This window comes from Pipistrellus kuhlii, unplaced genomic scaffold (assembly GCF_014108245.1).
Source record: "Pipistrellus kuhlii isolate mPipKuh1 unplaced genomic scaffold, mPipKuh1.p scaffold_m20_p_48, whole genome shotgun sequence".
Classification (NCBI taxonomy): domain Eukaryota; kingdom Metazoa; phylum Chordata; class Mammalia; order Chiroptera; family Vespertilionidae; genus Pipistrellus; species Pipistrellus kuhlii.
This window is the reverse complement of record NW_023425549.1, coordinates 536269-558213: the sequence shown is the minus strand read 5'-3', so window position 1 is coordinate 558213 and position 21945 is coordinate 536269. Positions and strand designations below refer to the sequence as shown.

At 56.8% G+C, this 21945-nt stretch overlaps 2 protein-coding genes across 8 annotated transcripts; both read left to right on the top strand.

Annotated features, from left to right (window-relative positions):
- The first annotated feature begins 1177 nt into the window (after positions 1-1177).
- PRR14 (proline rich 14) lies at positions 1178-6670 on the top strand. 3 transcript variants are annotated; one of them, XM_036412786.2, is made up of 12 exons: positions 1186-1426; positions 2216-2287; positions 2412-2580; positions 3635-3756; positions 3829-4030; positions 4276-4319; positions 4518-4627; positions 4910-5498; positions 5630-5699; positions 5782-5873; positions 6126-6197; positions 6287-6670. In XM_036412786.2, the coding sequence occupies exons 2-12, from the start codon at positions 2265-2267 to the stop codon at positions 6543-6545; spliced, it is 1752 nt and encodes a 583-aa protein (XP_036268679.1). In that variant the 5' UTR covers positions 1186-1426; positions 2216-2264; the 3' UTR covers positions 6546-6670. The 3 variants fall into 3 exon arrangements, with proteins under 3 accessions (XP_036268682.1, XP_036268679.1, XP_036268681.1); XM_036412788.2 differs by having other exon boundaries at positions 1190-1426; positions 3829-4015; XM_036412789.2 differs by lacking the exons at positions 2216-2287; positions 3635-3756 and having other exon boundaries at positions 1178-1426.
- A 1226-nt stretch (positions 6671-7896) lies between these two features.
- On the top strand, positions 7897-20145 carry FBRS (fibrosin). 5 transcript variants are annotated; one of them, XM_036412782.2, is made up of 19 exons: positions 7899-9446; positions 9750-9929; positions 10611-10646; positions 10758-10787; positions 11841-11889; positions 11979-12270; positions 13590-13891; positions 14097-14284; positions 14398-14442; positions 14640-14735; positions 14967-15035; positions 15808-15837; positions 16211-16282; positions 16564-16684; positions 16786-16866; positions 17740-17823; positions 17948-18155; positions 18250-18392; positions 18435-20011. In XM_036412782.2, the coding sequence occupies exons 1-19, from the start codon at positions 9000-9002 to the stop codon at positions 18833-18835; spliced, it is 2874 nt and encodes a 957-aa protein (XP_036268675.1). In that variant the 5' UTR covers positions 7899-8999; the 3' UTR covers positions 18836-20011. The 5 variants fall into 5 exon arrangements, with proteins under 5 accessions (XP_036268677.1, XP_045428405.1, XP_036268675.1 ...); XM_045572448.1 differs by having other exon boundaries at positions 18250-18412; positions 18443-20011; XM_036412784.2 differs by lacking the exon at positions 18250-18392 and having other exon boundaries at positions 7897-9446; positions 19950-20145.
- Positions 20146-21945: the final 1800 nt, after the last annotated feature.

Sequence of the window (21945 nt, the reverse complement as noted above, 5' to 3'; positions counted from 1 at the left end):
TCAGGCCAAGAATTCTAGGCTTCAGGCTCTCTTCTATAAAGAAAATCAGATCAGGTAGCTCAGTTGTTGAGGGCCTCCTCCCCATACATCACCCTTGCAGTTTGATCTCTGGTTAGGGCACATACAAGGAGCAACCAATGACACCGTAACCGGTTTGGCTCAGTGGATAGAGCATGGGTCTGCAAACTGAAGGTCCCAGGTTCGATTCTGGTCAAGGGCAAGGCAGCTGATCGACGTTTCTCTCACATCGATATTTCTAACTACCTGTCCCTTTCCCTTCCTCTCTGTAAAAAATGAATAAAGTATATATATATTTTTAAAAAACAACCACCAATGAATGCAAAACTAAGTGGAACAACAACAACAAAATAGATGTTTCTCTCTCTCTTAAAAAGTCAATTTCAAAAATGTACTGGTTTAGACAAGAGAATCCTGGGGAAGGAGAACTAGTGGAGGCACAGGCTTTGGTTAGACGGTGAGAACGCCTTCACAATGCAAGAGCCAGGATTTACCCGTTTCCCCCCCATCACCAGGCCCGTCCTGATAAAGGTTCTGTGATGCAGCCTTTCCAAGCAGCGGGATTGCATCCCTCATCTCTTACTACTAAGAGCCATTCACACGCCTCACCAGCCAGGCCCCTTTTGAAAGAGGGCTCATGGGAGCCCGTTTCAGAGAGGAAGGAGCGCACGCCCAAGTGGTTACTGGTCTCCTGCAATGACTCCCCTGTACTGAGCCCTCTGCACGGGCCGCAGAAACCCCCCTTTTCCTGAATAGGTGCACGGTGAAATGAAGCTCAAGCCCGTCTCCTCCCCACTCTGGCTCAGCCCAGTCTCTCCAGGACCCGCCGAGCAAGGGAGCCAGAAGGGCACCCGTCCTCGTCTCTGGGCCTCACCCCCCACTCCCAAACGCTTCCTGCAGCGTGGGAACCCGGTGGAGGCACCAGGACGGTACCGAAACCGGCCTCGACGAGCCTCTCTAGGAAGCTGAGCACTTCACACATCGCTAGCACGCAGTTCCCACTGATTGGCCTCCCAGCGAAAGGACCGGAAGGTGCCCTCAGAAAACGTGGCGGCGGCTAGCTTCGCCCCGGGTGCCTCCCTGCCTCAGGAAACTGGGCACAGCTCCCGCCGCCGCCTGGCTACCGGAAGGCGACGCCACCGTTCCCTTTGGTTCCTCGGGAACGACGACGTCCGCCCTCCAACACAGAAGCTGCGCCCCGCGTCTGGCAGAGCGCCTCCTGGGGAGGATGGCTCTCAGGTGGCTTCACCCAGCTTCTCGCCACCCGGGAAGACGCGGGCCGGCGATTGGGCACCGCCCGAGGCCCCGGGAAGAAGGCGCCCGGCGATTGGGTAGCGCCGGGCAAGGCTCGTTTTAAAGGAGCCGCAGGTGGGAGCCGTCGAAGACCCGGGTTCGGCGGGAGGCGGCGGTGAGCAGGGAGCGGGGGAGGGCGCGGAGCGGCTGGGGAAAGGGCGGGAGGAGGGAGGGAAGGAAACTTCTGAACCTTCTGGTCCGGGGCTGGGGAGAGAGCGGGGCGGGGACCGGGGAGGGGAGGGAGGGGGCCTGTGGGCGGGACCTCCGGATCGGAGTGGAGGGGTGCCTGCTGGACAGGGGATCCCCGGGGATCCTGACAGAGTTTGCGATGCTCACGTTCGGGCCGCCCCTGAGTGGAGCTTTGCGGAGCCGAAGCTCGCAGGGAGCGGAGGGTCCTCCCGCGGCGTCTGATTGGAGGAAACGCGCCGTAGGATTCCTTCCGCTCGGATCCAGCCTGCGGGATCTGGCGGGAGGGGAGGCGCCGCGGTGTGGGTGTTGCTCGGAGCCCTCGGCCACTCGCTGGCTGTGGATCGCAGCGGGATCGGGCGGAAACTGAGCCGCTCTGACAGGATCCCAGCTGATCCCGGGTGGGGTGGGGTGGGGTGGGGCATTCTCAGGGCGGACTCTACAGGGACAAAGGCCCTGGGAGGCTCGGGCCGCGGGAGACCTGGGGCCGCCACAGTTGTGGTTCTTGCGGCAAGTGCCAAGCAGTGACCCTTTGACTGCGGCGGCGGCGGCGGCGGCGGGAAGACACCTCCGGACGGCCCACTGGGGGCGCTTTTTCGCGCCCCAAGTCTCCAGCCCCGTCGGTTACCGAGAACTGCTCACTACCATGAAGGGCGGAGCCCCAGGGAAAGGGCTGGCTCTCACGCCCCATTCCCCCGCTCCCCACCTCCCACCCCAGGCTGCAGCCTGGGATCCCCCAGGGACTCCCCGGAGCCGCCGCTTCCCCCATGGACTTGCCCGGGGACTCCAGGTGAGAGTGTGCCCTGCCAGCGTGCCTTGAGCTCGGGAAACGGGGAGCCTGGTGACTGTACAGGGGAAACCACGAAGCCAACGTCAGGCTCAAGCGACTGTCCTCTGCTTCTCTCATCCTGCAGCCCCCCTGGCCAGCCACGTCTGTGCCGCCAGCCCCTGACTCGAGGATTATGGGGAGCCAGAAGCCCGAAACGGCCGAGGCTACAGACCCCCGTGGTCCCTTCACCCTTGGAAAAAGCCTCGCGGCGGGTCCTGGCCGTGGTGCTGGAAGATGTCATGGCTGCCCATATGGTGAGCCCCTTGAAAGGAGAGGCTGCCTTTTCCCCAGGTCCCTTCTCAGTACCCATCAGGCTAGACCACTGGTGAGGATAACCGAGGTACAAACACCTCATTCTCACACTCATTGCTCAGGCAGCCTCCCTAATGCTAGAGTGCTTGGCTCTCTTAACTCCAGCCTCAAATGGACAGGGTCTGTAGTACCCATTCCCCAACACAGCCAACCCCCTGGGGCTGGAACCACACCCCTACTCTCCTGCCTTCCCGCCCAGCTTCCAGGCAAGCCTTAGGAAGCAGACTGAGTCCACTTGCTCCATTACACACAAACCTGAGGTCCCAAATAGGCAGTCACTCACCCAGGATCACTCTCTCTCTCTCATTTCTTTAAACAGCTTGGGTGAGATCTAGATCCCACACCAGCAGCTCAGACACTGGTATTTGGGCCCAGTTCTGTTTCACTCACCTCTTTGGAGATCTTAAGTGAATATCAGTCACAACCTCTGTCAGCTTTGGTGCCGGACACAGTCAACCTAATTTCATCACTTTGCTCTTTTTGAGTTTTTTAATCCTCACCTGAGGATATTTTTCCATTTTTGTTTGTTTTGTTTTTTTAAGAGAGAGAGAAAGACAGAAATATTGATGTGAGCTGAAACCGGTTTGGCTCAGTGGTAGAGCGTCGGTCTGTGGACTGGAAGGTTCCAGGTTCGATTCCGGTCAAGGGCATGTACATTGGTTGCGGGTACATCCGTGGTGGGGGGTGTTCAAGAGGCAGCTGGTCGATGTTTCTCTCTCATCGACGTTTCTAGCTCTCCTCTCTCTCTCCCTACCTCTCTGTAAAAAATCAATAAAATATATTAAAAAAAAAAAGAAATATTCATGTGAAACACATTGATTGGTTGCCTCCTGCACAAGCCCCAACCAAGGCCGGAGCTGGGGAGGAGTGTACAACCAAGGTAGGTGCCCTTGATCAAAATCAAACCCAAGACCCGTTGGTCTTCAGGCCAATGCTCTATCCACTGAGCCACACTGGCTGGGGCCATCACCTTGCTCTTGACACCTCCTCTCTTAGGTCCCCCTGGTTCCCCAAGAGGAGACCTCCACCCCACCACACCGCAGCAACCATTGGGATTCTGTTCACCACCAGCTGCCTGCCTCCCCACCCCAACAGGCTGTGTGGTCATCGAAGGCCAGGTGAGCAAGGCAGGACGGGGGGTGAGCTGGAAACATAGCTGAACCCCTCTGATCTCTGTGGTCCCTTTCCAGGCCTCCCTATCCACTGCACTTATGCCGAGAGCCTTTGAGCCGCATGAACCGGCCTTCTCCCACCCTAAGGTGTCGATCAAAGACGACCTCTGGCCCAGAAGAGCCTTCAGAAGAGGTGGACCAGGCACCGCAGCCTACTCTGGTGGTGATGCTAGAAGACATCGGCAGTCCCGGACCCCCGGCTGAGGTGTGCGAACTTCCGGGAAGGATGCCAGGGTGCAGCTGGGCTCAGGCACTCCAGTGAGGGTGGAAGACAGGAGAGTTGAGTCGGGGGTAGATTTTGCTCGGAGAAAAGAGGACAGTGTTTAAAAAGAGAAAAGAGGAGCAAAGACCAAATGCAAAGCCTTTAATGTAAACCCCAGCAGGCATCTGGAGGCTGAGAGTTGGGATGTGGGGAGCTAAGGAGGCTTCCCTGCCTCCCCACAAACATCCCATGTTTGTACCCAGGACTTGGCGGACAAGACTCCCAACTTCATCGTCCCAGCGAGAAGGTGAGAGGGCCGGGGAAGGAATTATTAAGATATCCAGACAACCATCATACAGGCAGCCAGAACTAGGGGTATTAGGTTGTCTTGTTCAGTAGTTCCATGTAGCACCTTCACTAGCCTTAAGGGACAGGGGAGGTGCTGGCTCGGGTGGGATCTGGGTCTGGAAGCTTCCCTAGCTTTTACCTTGCCCCTTTGCCCCAGAGCTGAGTCCATGATGAAGATTCACCAGACAAAGCCTCCATCCGGGGACCTGGAACCCCCATTCCAGCCGTCTGCCCTGCCTGCAGACCCTCTGGAGAACCCAACACCAAGTAAGGACAGAGACAGAGGGATGAGATGGGCAATGGGAAGCCCCAGCTGAGCTGGTCAGTGTCAGGTGCAGAGGGGCTTCACCCTCCCGGGGCAGTACTTGGGATGTGAAGAAGGGATTTTTGACTTCAGAGGCCTAATGTCCCACTCTCAAATTTAGGGTGTTTTCTGTATTTTTTTTTTTTTTTAGGAATAGGCTTCCTCTGGGGGCAGTTTAGTGTTCGGGGAGGGGATGAAGTTACTAAGATGGGGAATGCTCACCTATGACTCTCTCCTTTCCTCAGCCCCAGATCCGGTTCCGGAAGCCCCATCCACCCCACCGCTGTCCAGCCTTTTACGCCCTCGCCTCAGTCCCTGGGGCTTGGCTCCTCTCTTCCGTTCTGTCCGCTCCAAGCTAGAGAGCTTTGCAGACATCTTCCTCACCCCGGTCAAAGCCCCACAGCCCCCACCCCCATCACCTCCCATGAAGTTGGAGTTGAAGATTGCCATCTCGGAGGCTGAGCAGTCCAGGACTGCTGAGGATACTGCACTTGTCAGTCCCCGCCCCCCGATCCGCCAGTGGCGAGCCCAAGCCCACAATCCCCCAGCATCTCCCCCTAAGCCCTCTCTGGGCCGAAGCCACTCCTGCCCTGACCTGGGGCCTCCTGGTTCAGACACCTGCAGCCGGCCTCCTGCTCCACACCACCCAAGCCGGCCACGGCCTCGACGGCACACTGTGGGTGGCGGAGAGATAGCTGGGGCCCCACCCCCCCCTCGACCCTGTCTCCGGAAAGAGGTCTTCCCGCTTGGAGGAGTGGGAGGCTCTCCTCCCCTCATCACATCTTGTTCGTCCTCTGCATCTACTTCCTCCTTCTCGGAACCTGCAGAACCCAGGTAGTGCTCTCAATAAACCCTTAAGCCCCTGGCCACAGTCTGGGCCTGGCCTTCCTGCCCTCGTGTCAGGGCAGGAGATGGGGATACTGCTATGAATATTTTTTGTCTCTGAGCCTTGATCTTCTCTGTAGGTTGGGCTCAACCAAGGGCAAGGAGCCACGGGCCTCAGAGGACCACGTGCTTTCAGACCCTGAGACCAAGGTAGGGGGGTACAGATGCAGGGGAGGAGCAGAGTGGGAGCCTGTGCCCATACTGCACTCTGACCCCCTGCCCATTTTTACAGACCATGGGAAAGGTCTCTCGATTTAGAATACGCAAGACACCGGCTCGTCCTCAGCTAAACCTCACACCAATGGGGCTGCCGCGACCGATCAGGTGAATGCTCACTGTACATGGAGCTGCCTTGGCCAAACAGATGTTGACTCACGTTCCCTTAAGTGTGGCTCTGTCTCCTCTCAGGGAGCACAGCCCAGTCTGGCGGTTTGTGCTTAGAACTATCTGTCTGCCTCAGGCAGCACTCCTGGATCTGCCATGTCCCAGCAACTGAAACACAGAGCAGCCCTGCTTATCCCTTCTCCAGGCTCCACTGGCCCAGGTTTCTCAGTGGCCTCTGCTCTTTGCTCCCAGGTTGAACAAGAAGGAGTTCAGCTTGGAAGAAATTTACACCAACAAGAATTATCAGTCCCCTACAACCAGGAGGTGAGAAACGGTAAAGGCTTGGGGGTGATAGAGGGAAGGCTAGAACCAGAGGCGTGCTGGTAACCAGCACCTCTCCCTGCCTGGTCCAGGACATTTGAGACCATCTTTGAGGAACCCCGGGTGCGCAATGGGACTCTGATTTTGACCAGCTCGAAGAAGCTGCGGCGTGCTGTGGAGTTTCGGGACAGCAGTCTTCCTCGATCCCGGCGGCCATCTCGTGGGGTCCGAGCTGCTGCTGGCAGGACCCTTACTCCCAACTTGGGCCCCAGCCCAGATGTGGGACCCCTGCTGCAGCAGCGGCTGGAGGAGCTGGATGCCTTGCTCCTGGAAGAGGAGGAAGTGGATTAGGGAGCAGCCCATCTGACCTAGGAGCTCCATCTGTTTATCTGTACATCCATCCTGGAGGGAAGGAAGCCTCTGATACCATTTTATTTTTCTCCTCGGTATTTCTATGTTTTCAGTTATGTTTCTGATGCTTTTGTATGTTCCTAGTTGAATTTAAAATTGATTGGCACTATTGCTGATGTGTCTACTTTGGCCCTCAGACTGGGAAATGGGAAAGGGGTCAGGGAAGGCAATGAGGGTTAGACACAGGAAGGGAGTGGGGAATGGTCATTGGAGATACTCAATTTACTTGCGAGTATTCCTGTGTGGAGGAATACTTCTGAATCTGCTCCAGAAGATACTGTGACCTGGGACCCTGGTCAGGGTTATTCCAATTCACTTACAGCAAAGAGGAGACTGAACCAGAGTGGACCATGGCCCCAAAGTCCTCTTACCATGTAGGCCAGCACCTGCTGCTGGGGTCCAGAGCCAAAACAACTACAACAAACTGTCAGCTGTGCTCACTGTGCACCGAACGCAGTGAGGGGCGTTGTACCATTTCATACAGGGTAAGTGCGGTGAGTGCAGCAGTGCCGAGTCTACATAAGAATAACCAGCCAACCAGAGGCAACCAGAGGCTAAGAGCACAGACTCTAGAACGAGGGCTAGGCCTGAGCACAAATCCTGGTTCGGAAACTAAGTGTGTGTGCGTCAGTGCCCTACCCCTCTGTAAAATGGGGCTCAGGAGAGTATCTTCCTGAAAAAATTCTTACGCCCCAATGAGTCAGTATGTGGGAAAGTGCCGGGCCCGGAAGAGCAAGGCGTTTCTTCTGTTAGCGCGCAGGCACAGGCCAGCACGTTCCCACGGAACCGAGAGAAGGCGACGCGGCCTCCTCCCTGCGCGTCCTGCGGTCGCCGCACGCCGCGAGTTCCGGCCACTCGCTCCGCCGCGGAGCTAATCCTGCCGGGCGGCCGCCGGACGTCAGCGCCGCGGCGCGTGCGCATGGAGCCAAGCCGGGCGGCGGAAAGAGACGACGTAACTGGCTGCCGACGGGGAGCTTCCGCAGCGGCGCGCCGCCCAGCAGCCAACCGCCTCCCACGCCCCTGGACTCCACGCCGGGACGCCGTCAGAAGGTGGGCCAATGAGCGGAGGCTGGGAGAAGGCGGAGTCACCTGCAGGACCGCCCCAGCACCTACTCCTAGCCAGTCGAGTCACGAGACTCGGTGGAGGACGGAACTAATCTGACGTACGTCCAATCCAGAACTTGAGGGCGGTTACAAATCACCCACTCCCCGAGTTTGGCTCCGCCCCCGCGCTGACGTACACTTTTCCACCAATCAACGATTAAACCCGTGGAGGGGTGAGGGGAAGGGGGCGAAGAGTGGGAGGAGGCAGAGAGAGGAAGGAGGCGTAGGCTGAGGAAGCGGGAGGGGGTAGGGAAGTCCTGCCGGAGAAGAGGCCCAAGACTCCAAAGGAGACAGCATGAGGGTGCGCTGAAGCTCCCCCGCTGACCAACGGCTGTTTCGGATCCCTTAAGGAGCGAGTCACACAGAGACGAGGAAAGGAGGAAGAGACTTTTATGTCGGCAGACAGAGAAGCTCTACCCGTCACTGTTGCCTCACATCCGGGGCTTTGGAGGGCTGGCCCCCGCGGCCCCGCCCCCCTCGCGCCTTTCATGGCGACTGGAGGCGGAGGCTGGAAGAGCTGGGACTGGAGGAAGCCCCTTTAAATCTCCTTAAAGGGGTGGCCACTGAATTCGGCAGACTACAACGCCAGCCTTAAAGGGGAAGCCGCCTAACAGGAGCTGACAAATTGAAAACTGCTGTTGGGAGAATTGGAGCGTGTGAGGATTCTTCTCTCCTCTTCCTACCCACTTCAGAAAGTCCTTTAAATTCAGCGTAAAGGGAAGTGGCCGCTTGTGGAGGACTGGAAACAAACTCTCGAGCCTTTCAAGCTGCGGCCTGCTGTTTTGAGGACCCAGGACTCCTTAAAGGGGTGGCCTCTTTTAGCCGGAGGACCTGAGACACTTTTAAAGGGGAGGTCTGCGTTTCGGGGAGAGCTTTCTGTCCCTTTTAAAGGGGTGGCCCTTCCTCTTTGGGGAGACTAGTCTCGACCCCCTGGCAAGGGGCGGCCACCGCACTAGGCCGGCCGGACACCGTCGGGTCGTCTTAAAGGGGCCAGGGGCTGGACAACTTGAGATTTCGCCTTAAAGGGACGGCCGCCCCGTTTTCGCCGTCTTGGCCCTGCCGGCCCCACTGGGGGGGTGGGGACCCTCGGGCTTGTCGCCCCGGGGGCGGCGCCGGCTCCCCAGGCCTTGGCCTTGGGGCAAGCTCAGGGCCAGCAGATCCTGCTTTGAAAAGGAAGCCGTGGCCCTCTCGTCCCCGTGCAGCCGCCAACGCCGCGCCTGCGACCCTGGGCCTGCGGACAGGCCGCTCCGGGCCCCGCCGCCTCCGGATGCGGCACTGAAGGCGGTCGCCATGGAGACGGCCGCGGCTCCGGGCCCGGGCTGGGCCGCTGAGGGAGAGCGGCGGCGGCGGCGCTGCTCGCGCCGAGACCGAGACCGGGAGCAGCGGCGCCGCCGCGGTCCCGGCGGCGACGCGCCCCGGGCCCTGTTGGCTGCCCCGCGCGGCTCCTCGTCATCGTCCTCGCCGCCCCCGCCCGCCAGGCCCTGGTCGTCAGCCTCGTCTGGAGAGCGGCCCGGAGGCCCGAGACGGCGGCGGCCCCGTCCCAGGCCTCGGCCACCGCGACCCCGAGCTCGGAAGCGCCCCACGGGCTCCGGCAGTCGCGGGGAAGAGGAGGAAGAGGAGGGGGGGTGTGCGGACGACGGGGAGGCCGAAGAAGAGCCGGAGGAGGAGGAGGAAGAGGAAGAGGACTTGATCGATGGCTTCGCCATCGCCAGCTTCGCCAGCCTCGAGGCCTTGCAGGTGGGCCTGCCGGGGCCGGGGACCTTGGGGGCTTCAAGGGGCAGAGGGAAGGGTACGGTGCCCGGAGTGGGTGGAGTTGAGGGGGGAATGTTGGCACCCCAAACCAGAGCAACCGGCTCCTCTGGCCAGGCCTCTGCCCCGCCCTGGGGTGGGAGGAGGTAGAGCTAGTCTCGGGGGACCAGCTGGGGGTCTGTGCGGTCCGAAAGGTTGGCCTGGCCTGAGCCACTCAGTAGCCTGGTCACCCCTAGAAGGTCGGGAGCTTTCCTTTCTCCGTCTACTTTAGTCCCGCTTCCTCCTCCACAGAAGGATGCCTCTCTCCAGCCCCCAGAGCGACTGGAACACCGGCTGAAGCACTCGGGGAAGCGGAAGAGGGGGGGCTCCAGTGCGGCCACTGGGGAGCCAGGGGACAGCTCTGACCGGGAGCCTGGCCGGCCCTCTGGAGATCGTGCCCGAAAATGGCCCAATAAGCGGAGAAGGAAAGAGGTGAGCTTGTCCTACGTAGGTCCCTGCCCTTTAAAACCCTGAACATCTTTTCACGTAGACCCATTTTCCATTAACAATGCCACTACCCGTATAAACGGTGATCGCAATCTCCAGGCAAAGATGAAAAGCAGAGCCAACTTTTCCCCCGCCAAGTCCGACAAAGAGATGTCCACAGACCTGCCTGCCTGGCACTAGGTCTACCTCCAACATAGCAAAAGGACGTAGTTGAGTCTTAAATGAATTAGGTATATCTCTGCCGTCCCCCTCAAGGTGGTGGCTGTCTAGTAGGAAAGAGTCTCTGAGCAAACACCTATACCAAGCCCAGAGGAGCTGAGCCTGGGAAAGCTGCTTAGAAACCCACATGAGGAAGCCACTCATTCTGCCTGGGGGATGGGAGGGGCTGTGGTTAGGGAAAGCCCCCTAGGATATCTTAGTCAGGCCTTGAAGAATAGTCATAAGTTTGCTCGGGGGAGAAACCAGGCAAAGTTGTTTTGGACAAAAGCACAGAGATAGGAGAGTCCGGTATGTTTGGACAGTGGCCAGAGCTTTGGGAACAGTGTGGGCAGTAGCAGCAGAAGCAGCTAAAGAGGTGACGAGGGGCCCTGGTGCCTTGCTGGGAGTGTAGACGATCCAAAGGCCTCCCAGTCAACCTCCCTTACCTCTGGACTCTGTCTTTCTCAGGTCTCCTCCCGGCACTCGGTGGAAGCCGGATACATAGTAAGTGCGCTCTGCTCTCCGCCTGTACGGCCCCTCCCCGTCCTCCCTCCGAAAGCCCACACTTACTTTGTGCCCATCCTCTGTGACGCCTCTGTCTGTCTTTCTCCCCAGTGTGATGCCGAAAGCGACCTGGACGAGAGGGTGAGTTGGGCTAGAATTTGCTGGGTGGGCAGTGGCACAGCTTATAAAATGGACTGCCGCTTACAGGCTCCTGTGTGCAGCAGACAGAGCCGCCTCTTGAGTGGGAAGTATGAGTTAGTGGAGCCAGGATTAGATTGGGAGCGGTGGATTGAGAGTGTGAATGACTTCGTTTCCTTGGTCACTAGAGCCAGTTGACCAAAGAAGAGAAGGCCCCTGCCTTGCGCCATCATAGGCTAAAGCCTTAGAGGTGCCAGCGGTTCTCCACAGACATTCAGAGTGGCTCTGGAACAGGGTCCTTCCTCCTGCCCATTCCTCAGTCTTTAACAGATGAGTCCCCGCAGGGACTGTGGTCATGGCATTGAGGCTACTAAACCATTGTAATCAGTGTAAGGACATACACTATAAAGGTGTTTTTCAGTTTACTAATAAGGCTAATTTGCTTATTTTGGAATAGTGGATCCTAACAGTTGGGACTCTACCCCTATCACTAACTAAATTTGTACTCCCTGATGTGTCTTGTTTTAATTTTTAAAGTTGGCTAGACAGGGACTGTGATGAACCAGAGAGTTCTTGTCCATTTAAAGGGGGCAACCACCTTTTAATACTAGCTCATTGTTGCCATGCAAGTGGGAATTTTTATGCGGAATCTGGATATCTAAATACCAGCAATTAGTTTTTAATTTTTGCTAAAACTTACGGACCAGACAAATACACCAGGTAGGCCTCTTGGCCAGCAGTTAGTGATACCTGTTTGTTTTTATTTCCTTGCTTCTTTGCTATTTTAAGTGCTGCTGCGATTTAGGCCTCCTGGTCAATCAGATTCTCAGGCTCAGCTGCCTCCACCCTTTTTCCTCAAGCATAGGCCCCCAGAGCAGCCGTCGCCAACCCTTAGTCCGAGTGGTCTGAAAGATTGGCGAACGCTGCCCTGAGTATAGTCTTTGATGGATTGCAGCCCCCACTGCCAGTTCCCAGTAGGCTCAGAAGTTGTTGGCCTTCCTCGATAAGGGCTTGGCCTAACCAGAACCTGACCCTGTCCCTACCTTTCTTCCCCAGGTCTCCGATGATGACCTCGACCCATCCTTTACTGTTTCAACCAGCAAAGGTTGGTTCCAAGGGCTGGGGCTGGAGACAAGGGAGGAGATTAGGGTAAGCGTGGGTCTTAACGGAATGTTTGCTGTCCTGCCTTCACAGCCTCGGGCCCGCATGGCGCCTTCAATGGGAACTGTGAAGCAAAACTCTCCATAGTCCCTAAAGTGTCGGGCCTGGAGCGGAGCCAGGAACAGCCCCCAGGGCCCGATCCGCTGCTAGTGCCTTTTCCCCCGAAGGAACCACCACCTCCACCAGCCCCTCGGCCTCCTGTCTCACCCCCTGCACCCCTGCCGGCCACCCCCAGTCTGCCACCCCCACCCCAGCTGCAGCTCCGGGTCTCACCCTTTGGCATCCGCACTTCTCCCTACAGCAGCCTGGACCTCAGCACCGGCAGGTGAGTGGTCTGGTCTGGAAAGGCCTGGTCATTTTGGCAGTAACCCCTACATCCTGTGGCTGGGACATGGGATAGTACCTTTGGAATATGATTTGAAAAAGGGTGATGAGATTGAAAAGTTTGAAAGATACTGGGTGAAACAAATTGAAAGAGATTACTACAGAACTCATCAGAACGCTTTATCCACTCACATGCAGGGGAATCCAGTTTGTGCCTTTTCTCAGTATTATTTGCTGGTGAGACCTCTTTGCAAGGCACGTCTGCTAGAAGTAGTATTCTTAGAACATGCTTTGGGAAATGCTGTCATGATTAAGAGTGCTGGCTTTGGTGTCAGACCTGGATTCGAATTCTTGCTCTGCCACTTACTGGCTATGTGATGTTGGAGAAGTCACTTAACCTCTCTGAGCCTCAATTTCCTCTTCCTGTAAAATGGAATAATAACAGTACCTCATCCTAAAGCTGTTGTGAGAATTGTGAGTTAATGCAGTGTTTCCCAAAGTGTGCACTCTCATCATTAGTGCTGAGTGAAGTGACTTCAGATGTTACGTGAGCACATTTTTTTCATTTTGTGCTTTTGAGAAATATGACTAGTATCTCACTCCTTGGTTTCACACATTGTGGCTTGGGTGAAGCTAAGTTCAAAAGGAAAGCTGAGTTATGTTAAAGCAGTAAAAGGCACAGGTGGTTACATGGATGCGCAGTGATTGGGAAGTGGTATGAAATGTTGCAGACTTGGATTAGCGTATAAAACACGTGACAGCACTTGGCCCACAGTAAGTGCTCACTAAAGGGTAAGAGTTATTGACACTAGTATTATTCATGCGATCTCTGTTATTGCCATCAATGTTATTTTTTTTCTTATTGAGAAAACTAAGGCTCAGAGAGGGGCAGTGACTTGCTCAAGGTCACCCAGGATGTTAATGGCAAGCTGGACCTAGCACTCCTAGGTCAGGCCAGCAGGGTGCTGCTTCCACTGTCTTAGGAGGGTAGGGACCCAGGTGGCCTGTTGTAATTAAGTGTCAAAGTGAATGATATGTTTTGTGTTGTGGTTGAATCAGAAAAGGGAAAGTCACATGGCCAGAAACAGCAGAGGCAGCTGTGTGAAAGATGAGACCTAGCGAGGGGAGAGGGGGTGCTGGTTGTGGGAGGTACCTTAGTCTGAGGACGGGTTCCTTGGGGGGGTGGAGATCCTGGGGGCCAGGTTCTACCACCTTCCATGTTGGAGAACCAGGGTCAAGGTATCGCCCAGGCTTCTGACCCACTCCTGTCAGAGCTGGCACCTCCCAACCCTTCACTCATTTCCCCACTTCTCTCCCCAGCTCTTCACGGCCGCCCCCCAAGGCCCCGGCCCCTCCCGTGGCTCAGCCTCCCCCCTCATCATCCTCTTCGTCCTCTTCCTCCTCATCTGCCTCCTCCTCGTCCGCGCAGCTCACCCACCGGCCCCCGACGCCCTCACTGCCCCTGCCTTTGTCCAACCACAGCTTTCCTCCCCCTGGGCTGCGGCCCCCCCCACCGCCCCACCACCCCTCCTTGTTCTCCCCTGGCCCCACCCTGCCCCCACCCCCACCCCTGCTGCAGGTGCCAGGGCACCCTGGGGCCTCAGCTGCTAACGCCCTTTCTGGTGAGTTTGGGGTCCTGGCCGGGGGGGTGGGGGGCAGTGACCCTGGGCTTGGGCCCGGTCAGCTTTGGGGCATCTGGACCATAGCAGACTGCAGGGCTTGAGGAGGGAGTGGCTCAAGGCCAGAAGGGAAGGCCAGTCATCCGGGCCCAAGGAGGCTGACAGGTGGCGACAGATATTAAAGCCTTCTCCCCCTCCCCTCCCACAGAGCAGGACCTGATCGGCCAGGACCTGAACTCTCGCTACCCTGAGGTGGTGGGGGCAGGGGGCTCAGCCCGGCCCCTGGCCTTCCAGTTCCACCAGCACAACCACCAGCACCAGCACACCCACCAGCACACCCACCAGCACTTCACCCCTTACCCCCCAGGCCTGCTGCCACCCCACGGCCCCCACATGGTGAGCTCCTCATTGAGCCAGTGATGAGGCTCAGAGGCTTGGGGGGAGGGTCTGGCTTCAAGGGAAGGCCCGGGTCTCTGGCTAGCAGCTTACTCTTCCCTTCTCTTCCCTAGTTTGAGAAATACCCAGGAAAGATGGAAGGCCTTTTCCGGCATAATGTGAGTGCATGTGTGTGGTGTGTGGGCATAGATGCATTAGTGCGTGTGACCCTAACTATTGGGGGTCCGATCTTCAGCTTCACAAGCAAGAGCCTCGGACTCCCTGGGGGCTTAGGGTGGAGGCCAGAGGATTGATGGCAGACCAGATGTGGCTGCACCTCCACCCCCAGATTGGACTAGTCCCATTCTCTCCACAGCCGTACACGGCCTTCCCTCCCGCAGTGCCCGGCCTCCCTCCGGGCCTCCCGCCGGCTGTCTCCTTTGGCTCCCTGCAGGGGGCCTTCCAGCCCAAGGTGAGCTCCCAATCTAGACACTGTCACCACCTCCCGCCCCTTAACACCCAGACACCTCCAGGTCCACATACCTCCTTCCCATTCTCCAAACCATGCCCGTTCTGCCCTCCCCTGTGGCCCCAGATTTCCCTAAAGCCATAGTTCCTCCCTGTCCCAGGCCCCAGCGTGGTGATAGACCCTTTTCTGCCCAGTGCCAGCTCTCCTGACTGTTCCCTCCACTCCCTTTCCCAGAGCATGAACCCCGAGCTGCCACCACGCCTGGGGCCAATGCCAAGCGGGCTTCCCCAAAAGGGGACACAGGTGAGGGGGCCGAGGCAGGTGCCACTGGGATGGGAAGTCTGTTGAGTAGAGCAGGGTGGACTTGAGAATGAATCATTGACTGATGCTCCTGTGGACACATTGGGGTGTTCCTGAGAACACGATGTGAGAGAGTTCGTGTAAATGGCAGGTTTCCCAGGCATGAGGAATGGGGATTTCATGAAGTAGACCCATGACACTCGGGGCTGGGGCAGTGGTTTTTGTAAGGGTTTCAATATATTTTTTTTAGTTACAAAACTTTTTCTCCCCATAATGACATCATACCAGGAAGTCCTGTCTATAAAACAGTGAGGAGATAAGTTGTCCCTTTGTGAAGTGCCACAAGGAGACCAAGCCTTCCCTCCCACTCAGAGCCCAGGGCCGGGACAATGTGAAAAACACAGGATGTATTTCCTAAAGGAGAGATTAGACCAGAGGTTTTCCAATCCTCTTAGCAGTAATAAAGGCTTTTCTCTAAAGAAAGTTTACACAGACCCTCACAAAGCTACATGGGACAGCTTCTTCTGTTGAGAAATCGTTCTGCCTGCCCACAACCACTCGCAGTCTTCCGAGCAAAGCTGCTTGGAGCCTGGTTCAGGGACTGGGTGCTGGATGGGAGAGGCTCGGAGTGAGAGAGGTAGGGAAAGCAGGAAAGGATTGAGGAGGCCACATGAACTCAGGGAGATGTTTGGGGGCGGATTGGGGGCTGCGGACAAGAGGTGCCCAGGTCAGTAAACAGGTCTGAATCGCCACCAATCTGCTTTGCCATCCCCAGATCCCTGACCATTTCCGGCCACCTTTGAGGGTGAGTGTGGTGAGGACCTCAGGCTGCATGAGGCGGGGGCTGGTGTCAGGGTGTTTGGCTGAGGGGGGGGAGGTCATGCTTGAGAAGGAGTGAGAAATCCAAAGCTTGGAGGCAGCCGGATGTGGAACAGCAGAAAGAGAAAGGGCTGTAAGCCAGAGACCTGGGTTCAGATATGACTGGTCATGGGACGTTGGGCAAGACAGCTCATCTCTCTGAGCCTCAGTTTCCTAGGCTGTGACATGGACTTGCTCATCCCTCACTTGTAGGGATGGTAAAGGAGATGTGTGGCAAGTCTGGCCCAGGGCCAGGCCCGGAGTGGGTGACGAACATTCTTTCCTTCCCTTTCCCTTTGGTCATCCTTCTGGGGCGGCAGAAACCAGGGAAGTGGTGTGCTATGCACGTGCGCGTGGCTTACATGATCCTGAGACACCAGGAAAAGATGAAGGTACTGGGGCCGGAGGGCTGGGGAGAGCGGGCTGCCTGAACTCGGGGGTCTACCTTCTGTAGAGCTTGGCAAAATCTTGGCCAGACACATCCCATCCTATCTCTAGTCACTGCCTTAGCAATTCCAAAACCAGCACTAGGTTCTCTGGAGAACCAGAGGGTGGTCAGAGAAGGCACCCAGGCCCCATCTTGGCACCAGGCAGCCCTTGGAGGGGTTGCAGGGGTAGAAGAGCAAAGGACACATCTGGCTCCTCACTCACTGCCCCTCCCTGTCCCACGCAGGGCGACTCCCACAAGCTTGACTTTCGGAACGACCTCCTGCCCTGCCTTCCGGGGCCCTATGGGGCCCTGCCCACTGGCCAGGAGCTCTCCCACCCGGCTGCCTCCCTCTTCACTGCAACTGGTGAGTCTGGCCAGCCCTCTGGGCCTAAGGTTCCCATATATTCCCAAGACCCACCTCACGCCCACTCAGCCTCATCAGAATCTCCCACCTCTCTGCCCCAGGTGCCGTCCACGCTGCAGCCAACCCCTTCACGGCAGCCCCTGGGGCCCATGGACCCTTTCTGAGCCCAGGCACCCACATTGGTAAGAGCCGAGGGCATGGTGGGCACTCAGGCCTTGTCTGTGACAGGAGTTCTCAAGCTGGGATGGAAGTTAGACCTAAAGGCAGCTGAAATGGGGGTAGATCTGGTTCCACTTGCTCTGTGACCTTGGGCAAATTACTCTACCCTCTCTGAGCCTTGATTTCATTGCCTGTAAAATGGGATAGGAAAGGGCATAGTGATTGCTAATCTCTGCCAGCCCAGATAGTCTCTGAAAGAACAGCCGTGGAAGGGTATTGTGCCACGTGGGAGAGGAAGGCGGGGGAAGGCTGCACAGCGCATGGTCACTGGTTCCTAGCGTCTCTGGCCGGCTGTTGGGGGAGATTAACCTGGACTTGGGTGGGCAAGGAGGATTGAGCCCGCTGGCAATGGGCAAGGTGCTCCTGGCAGGAAATGGTGAGGTCCAGAGTGGATAGGTTAGTGGTTCTGATTGGCCGTGGGACATGCGCAGGGAATTAGGGTCACGCTGGGAAGGGCTCTGCATGTCAGGGGGAGGAAGCCAGCAGAGGTTTTCAGCAGCTGGCCAGCTGCAGAGCTCGTATGGGCGGCGGTGGAGGGAGTGCGGGGTAAACGTTTGAGCTCTGGAGTCAGAGACTGTCGGCAAGTCACTTCACCTCTCGGAGCTTGTCCCGCCATCTGTGGCTGGAATGGTCCTGTGTGCCTAATGGGCTCGTGAGGGTAAACAGCGCCGTGCAGGTCAGAGCGCATCGCCCAGCCTGGCCCAAGGAAGTGCTGAGCACCCGGTGGTTGGGGTTAAGACAAAGCAGCCGAGGGCTTTAGGGCCTGCTTGCCCATCTGCCTCTTCCCTGTTCTTGGTGACTTCTCCCAATGCTCTGACCTTCCTTTTCTCCTACAGATCCCTTTGGGCGTCCCACAAGCTTCGCCTCCTTGGCTGCCCTCTCCAACGGGGCCTTTGGAGGCCTGGGCAGCCCCACATTCAGTGAGTCCTGGGCGGGGTGGGTAAGAGGCTGTGGCAGCGGATTAATGTGCTCAAGCAGGAGGGGGGTGCCTGATTGGGCCTCCCGCGCCTGGCTCCTGTCACTTCTACTTTGCCCTCTGTCTAGACTCCGGCGCCGTCTTTGCCCAAAAAGAAAGCCCAGGGGCCCCACCAGCCTTCGTCTCCCCCCCAGACCCGTGGGGTCGCCTGCATCGCAGTCCTCTGGCCTTTCCTGCCTGGGTCCGGCCCCCTGAGGCTGCCCGGACACCAGGCTCAGACAAGGAGCGGCCTGTGGAGCGGAGGGAGCCTTCCATCACCAAGGAGGAGAAAGATAGGTATGCTTTCCGCAAACTGCCCCCCGCCCCCGCCTGCCCTCAGCCTGCATCTGACCTCTGGAGAACCTCTGCTCTCTCCCACACCTGCCCCCAGGGACCGCCCCTTCTCGCGGCCCCAGCCCCGAGTGTCTCCTGCTACTCCCAAGGCCCGGGCTGGTGAGGAAGGGGCCAGGCCAGCCAAGGAGTCGGTGCGGGTAAAGGAGGAGCGGAAAGAGGAGGCTGCTGCCGCCGCTGCCGCCGCCGCTGCTGCTGCCGCTGCCGCCGCCGCCGCCGCGGCCACCGCCCCCGGCCCTCAGGGCCTTCACCTGCTGTTTGAGAGGCCCCGGCCGCCCCCCTTTCTGGGCCCTGCTCCTCCAGAGCGCTGTGCTGGCTTTCTGGAGCCAGCCTGGTTGGCAGGGCCCCCTCGCCTTGCAAGACCACCCCGCTTCTATGAGGCGGGTGAGGAGCTGACTGGACCAGGGGCGGTGGCTGCTGCCCGCCTGTATGGTCTAGAGCCTGCCCATCCCCTGCTATATAGCCGCTTGGCTCCTCCGCCACCGCCTACTGCGGCCCCAGGAACCCCTCACCTTCTCAGCAAGACCCCACCGGGAGCCCTTTTGGGGGCACCACCTCCACTTGTGCCCGCCCCCCGGCCTAGTTCCCCACCCAGAGCCCCTGGCCCAGCCCGGGCTGACAGGTGAGGGGAGGGGAGGGGCAGGGGCAAAGCTCCATTCCCCTTTCCTTTTGATAAGATCCTAGAGCTGAGGTTTTAAGCCAGGACTGGAGGGCAAAGGTCGTGACCTCACCAGCCATCTCTGAGGTCATGGAACCTGAGAACAGAGGAACAGAGCCCCAACCCCCATGAGATCAAGCATCAGATGAACCTTGGGGTCATTGGGAGGGCAGAGGTCACAAACCTCTAGAGAAGGGTGTGTGTGTGTGTGTGTGTGTGTGTGTGTGTGTCTGTACACATACAGAGAGTGGGGGTCATTTCAGAGGTCATAGCTCATAGATCTCCTGAGGTGCACCATCGCCCCCCGAGGGCCCCTAGGCCCTTGGCCTGCCTCCCCAAGGGCTCACTAAGCCAGAGGCCAAAGTGCCCCCCTCCCCTTCACCTACCACCCAAGTCCTCATGCCCTCTCAGGGTTGGGGGAGGAGGGGCTGCAGGAACGGGAGTTCCATGTACATATTTATCTCCCCTTCCACATAGCCCCCGACCTTTTGTACATTTTTACAGGGGTGCCCCTCCCATAACCCCCTCCTGGTTAATTAAATCCTCAGACTGGTGCTGTGTTCCTAGCCTCTGGCCTCTCTGGGGGGAGGGGACTGCAGGGGAAGAGCTGGAAGGCCACAGGCAGGCCCAAGGTTTATCCTAGGAATCTGGGATCCAGCAGGAAGTGGACCAATGGGGGAAGGGACCCGGATACCTGGGCTGGAAAGAAGTGCAAATGCTTCCTGTTGGCCGACAGCCCAGGTTCCCCCCCTTGTTCCTGTTACCTCTGTGCCCAGCCCCAAAGGCTCAACCTGTAAGCTCCAGAGTCTACTTCTCTTAGTGGCTCAGCCCCCTACTCCGTTTCCAAGTGCCCCCAGGACTCCTGGGCCCTGCTCTCTGGAGCCCCGTTCCCAGAGCCTGCCCAGGCTGCGGAGGCCGGAGGAGGCCACCGTGTACCACACACCAAAGAAGGGGGTCCGCGGGGTGGCCACAGGCAGCTTGAGCGGCCTCTGGGCAGCAGCTCGGCCTTCCCAAAGCAGCTGGGGCCAGCCTGGAAGGCAGGGGTCCGTTTAACAAAAACATAATGTTGACTTTTTTCCCAGGTGGGGCTTATTCTGTAACATGACTTGCGGATATTTATATAAAAATGAGTGTTACAATGAGACCCCTTGGCTCCTCTTTCGGTGTGTGTGTCACCTGGGTTTGGGGATTGGGCTGGATCCTGGGGGGGTTGGGGGGGTGGGGGGGGGTGGAAGCGCGTGTGAAGATAATACTGTGTCCTGACAGGTTTTCCCCTCCCTCCCATCTGGGAGAGTTCTGTTGGGTGGATGGATTGGGGCGTTGGGCACTGGAGTTTTTCTTTTTATTTGTGTGTTTTTTTTACAACCCATGAGTGCATGTTAAATAAGATTTAAACACTACAGAAAGAGAGAAAACAATTTCCTATGTATCTTCCAACCTGCACAAGCCCCACACATCCAGCAGTAACCACTGTCAACCATATGGTGTATGTTCTTTAGGTACCTATACTATGTGTTTACCTGCACATACATATGGATACATGATTATGTTAGAAAATACCTATATTAAAAAAATGTATATATGATCATTATTAACTCAAACCCAGAAATACATAGTACTGAGGGAAAGGGCCTCATAGCCCCACCCTCAGATACCTCTGTTAATTGGCCATATTCCTCCAACATAGTTCTCTAATATTTGCTTAAAATGGAATCCTGCAGCTGCCTTCTTAACATCATTCTTTGATGTAATCATTAAAACAAGTGACTCTAAACTGAGCTGAGAGGCTGGCTCCATTCCGGCCACCCAGCACGGTCCCCACGTGAGCTCCTCCTGGAAAAGATGCATCTGTGCAACATTTTCTGATCCACTGCACATACCCAGGCCTCCTAGGGCCGACTCAAGCCTTGATCCAACAGAAACCAGAAACAGGTGGCCAGGAGAACCGTGGCCTTCAGACAAGGTTTCACATGGCAACCCTGTGTTCAGTTTCTGAAAAATCAGTTTGCCTGCTTCCCCTCTGACTGTCCCTTGAAATGGGGCATGGTCTCTCCAGATTGCCTGCCACTGTCCCACCCACTGTATTGTTTAGGAATGGGCCATTGTCCCTATTCAGGGGGCTACCCTGGTCCCTACAAGCACTCGGAGAAACATCTGCCTGTGGGTACCCACCCTCCTAGATCTCCCGTGTACTCAGATATCCCCTAGACCTGGTACTGTGCCCTCCACCCCCCTTCATCGCTGCAAGTGTTACCAGCACCCAAGTCAGAAACCTCCCTATTAACTCACCTGATTCACTGGTTGAACTGCCCTTTATTATTTCAACCATTGTTCACTTCATCGCGCCAGGAACTAAACTAGTGGCTGGGATACAGAGGTAAACAAAATTCCAGCTTTCCTGGAGCCTACAAGCTACTGTGAGGAGAGCAACAAAGACTTATTGTGAGAAGTAAAAGAGAGAGGGAGAAGGAAATAATTCCAAGGGCTGCCTTCTGAGGGCCTGTCCTTGTAGCCAGTATGTTCCATTGGTTCATCTCCACGAGTTCTGGTCCTAATGCAGGCAGCTCCTCAGGCTGAGGTCAAAGAAAAGTCTGGAAATGACTTCCATCCTGGGGAAAACAAACCCAAACCCAAATCATTCACCGTCGAGAGGCTGCGATTTGGAAATGTGTTTCTTTGCTTTGAATGAGCTCGGCAGAGTAGCTATGTAATCCTAAGCAATGTGCTTATTTCTGCACCATGGTTTATTTGTAAAATGGGTTTTTAAAGAACAACTTTTTTGAGATCATTCATATATCATACAATTCATCCAATCTTTTCTGACTGGCTTCTTTCACTTACATTTATTTGTTTCAGGGTTCATCCATTTGTAGCTTGTATCACTTAGTTTTTTTGTTGTTTATTTGTTTTATTTTTGTTCGTTAATCCTCACCTGAGGATATTTTTCCATTGGTTTTTAGTGAGTGGGAGGGTGTGAGAGACCAAAACATTGATGTGAGAGGCACATGAGTTGCCTCTGGCACTCTCCCTGACCGGGGCCAGGAATTGAACCTGCAACCCAGGTACATGTCCTTGATC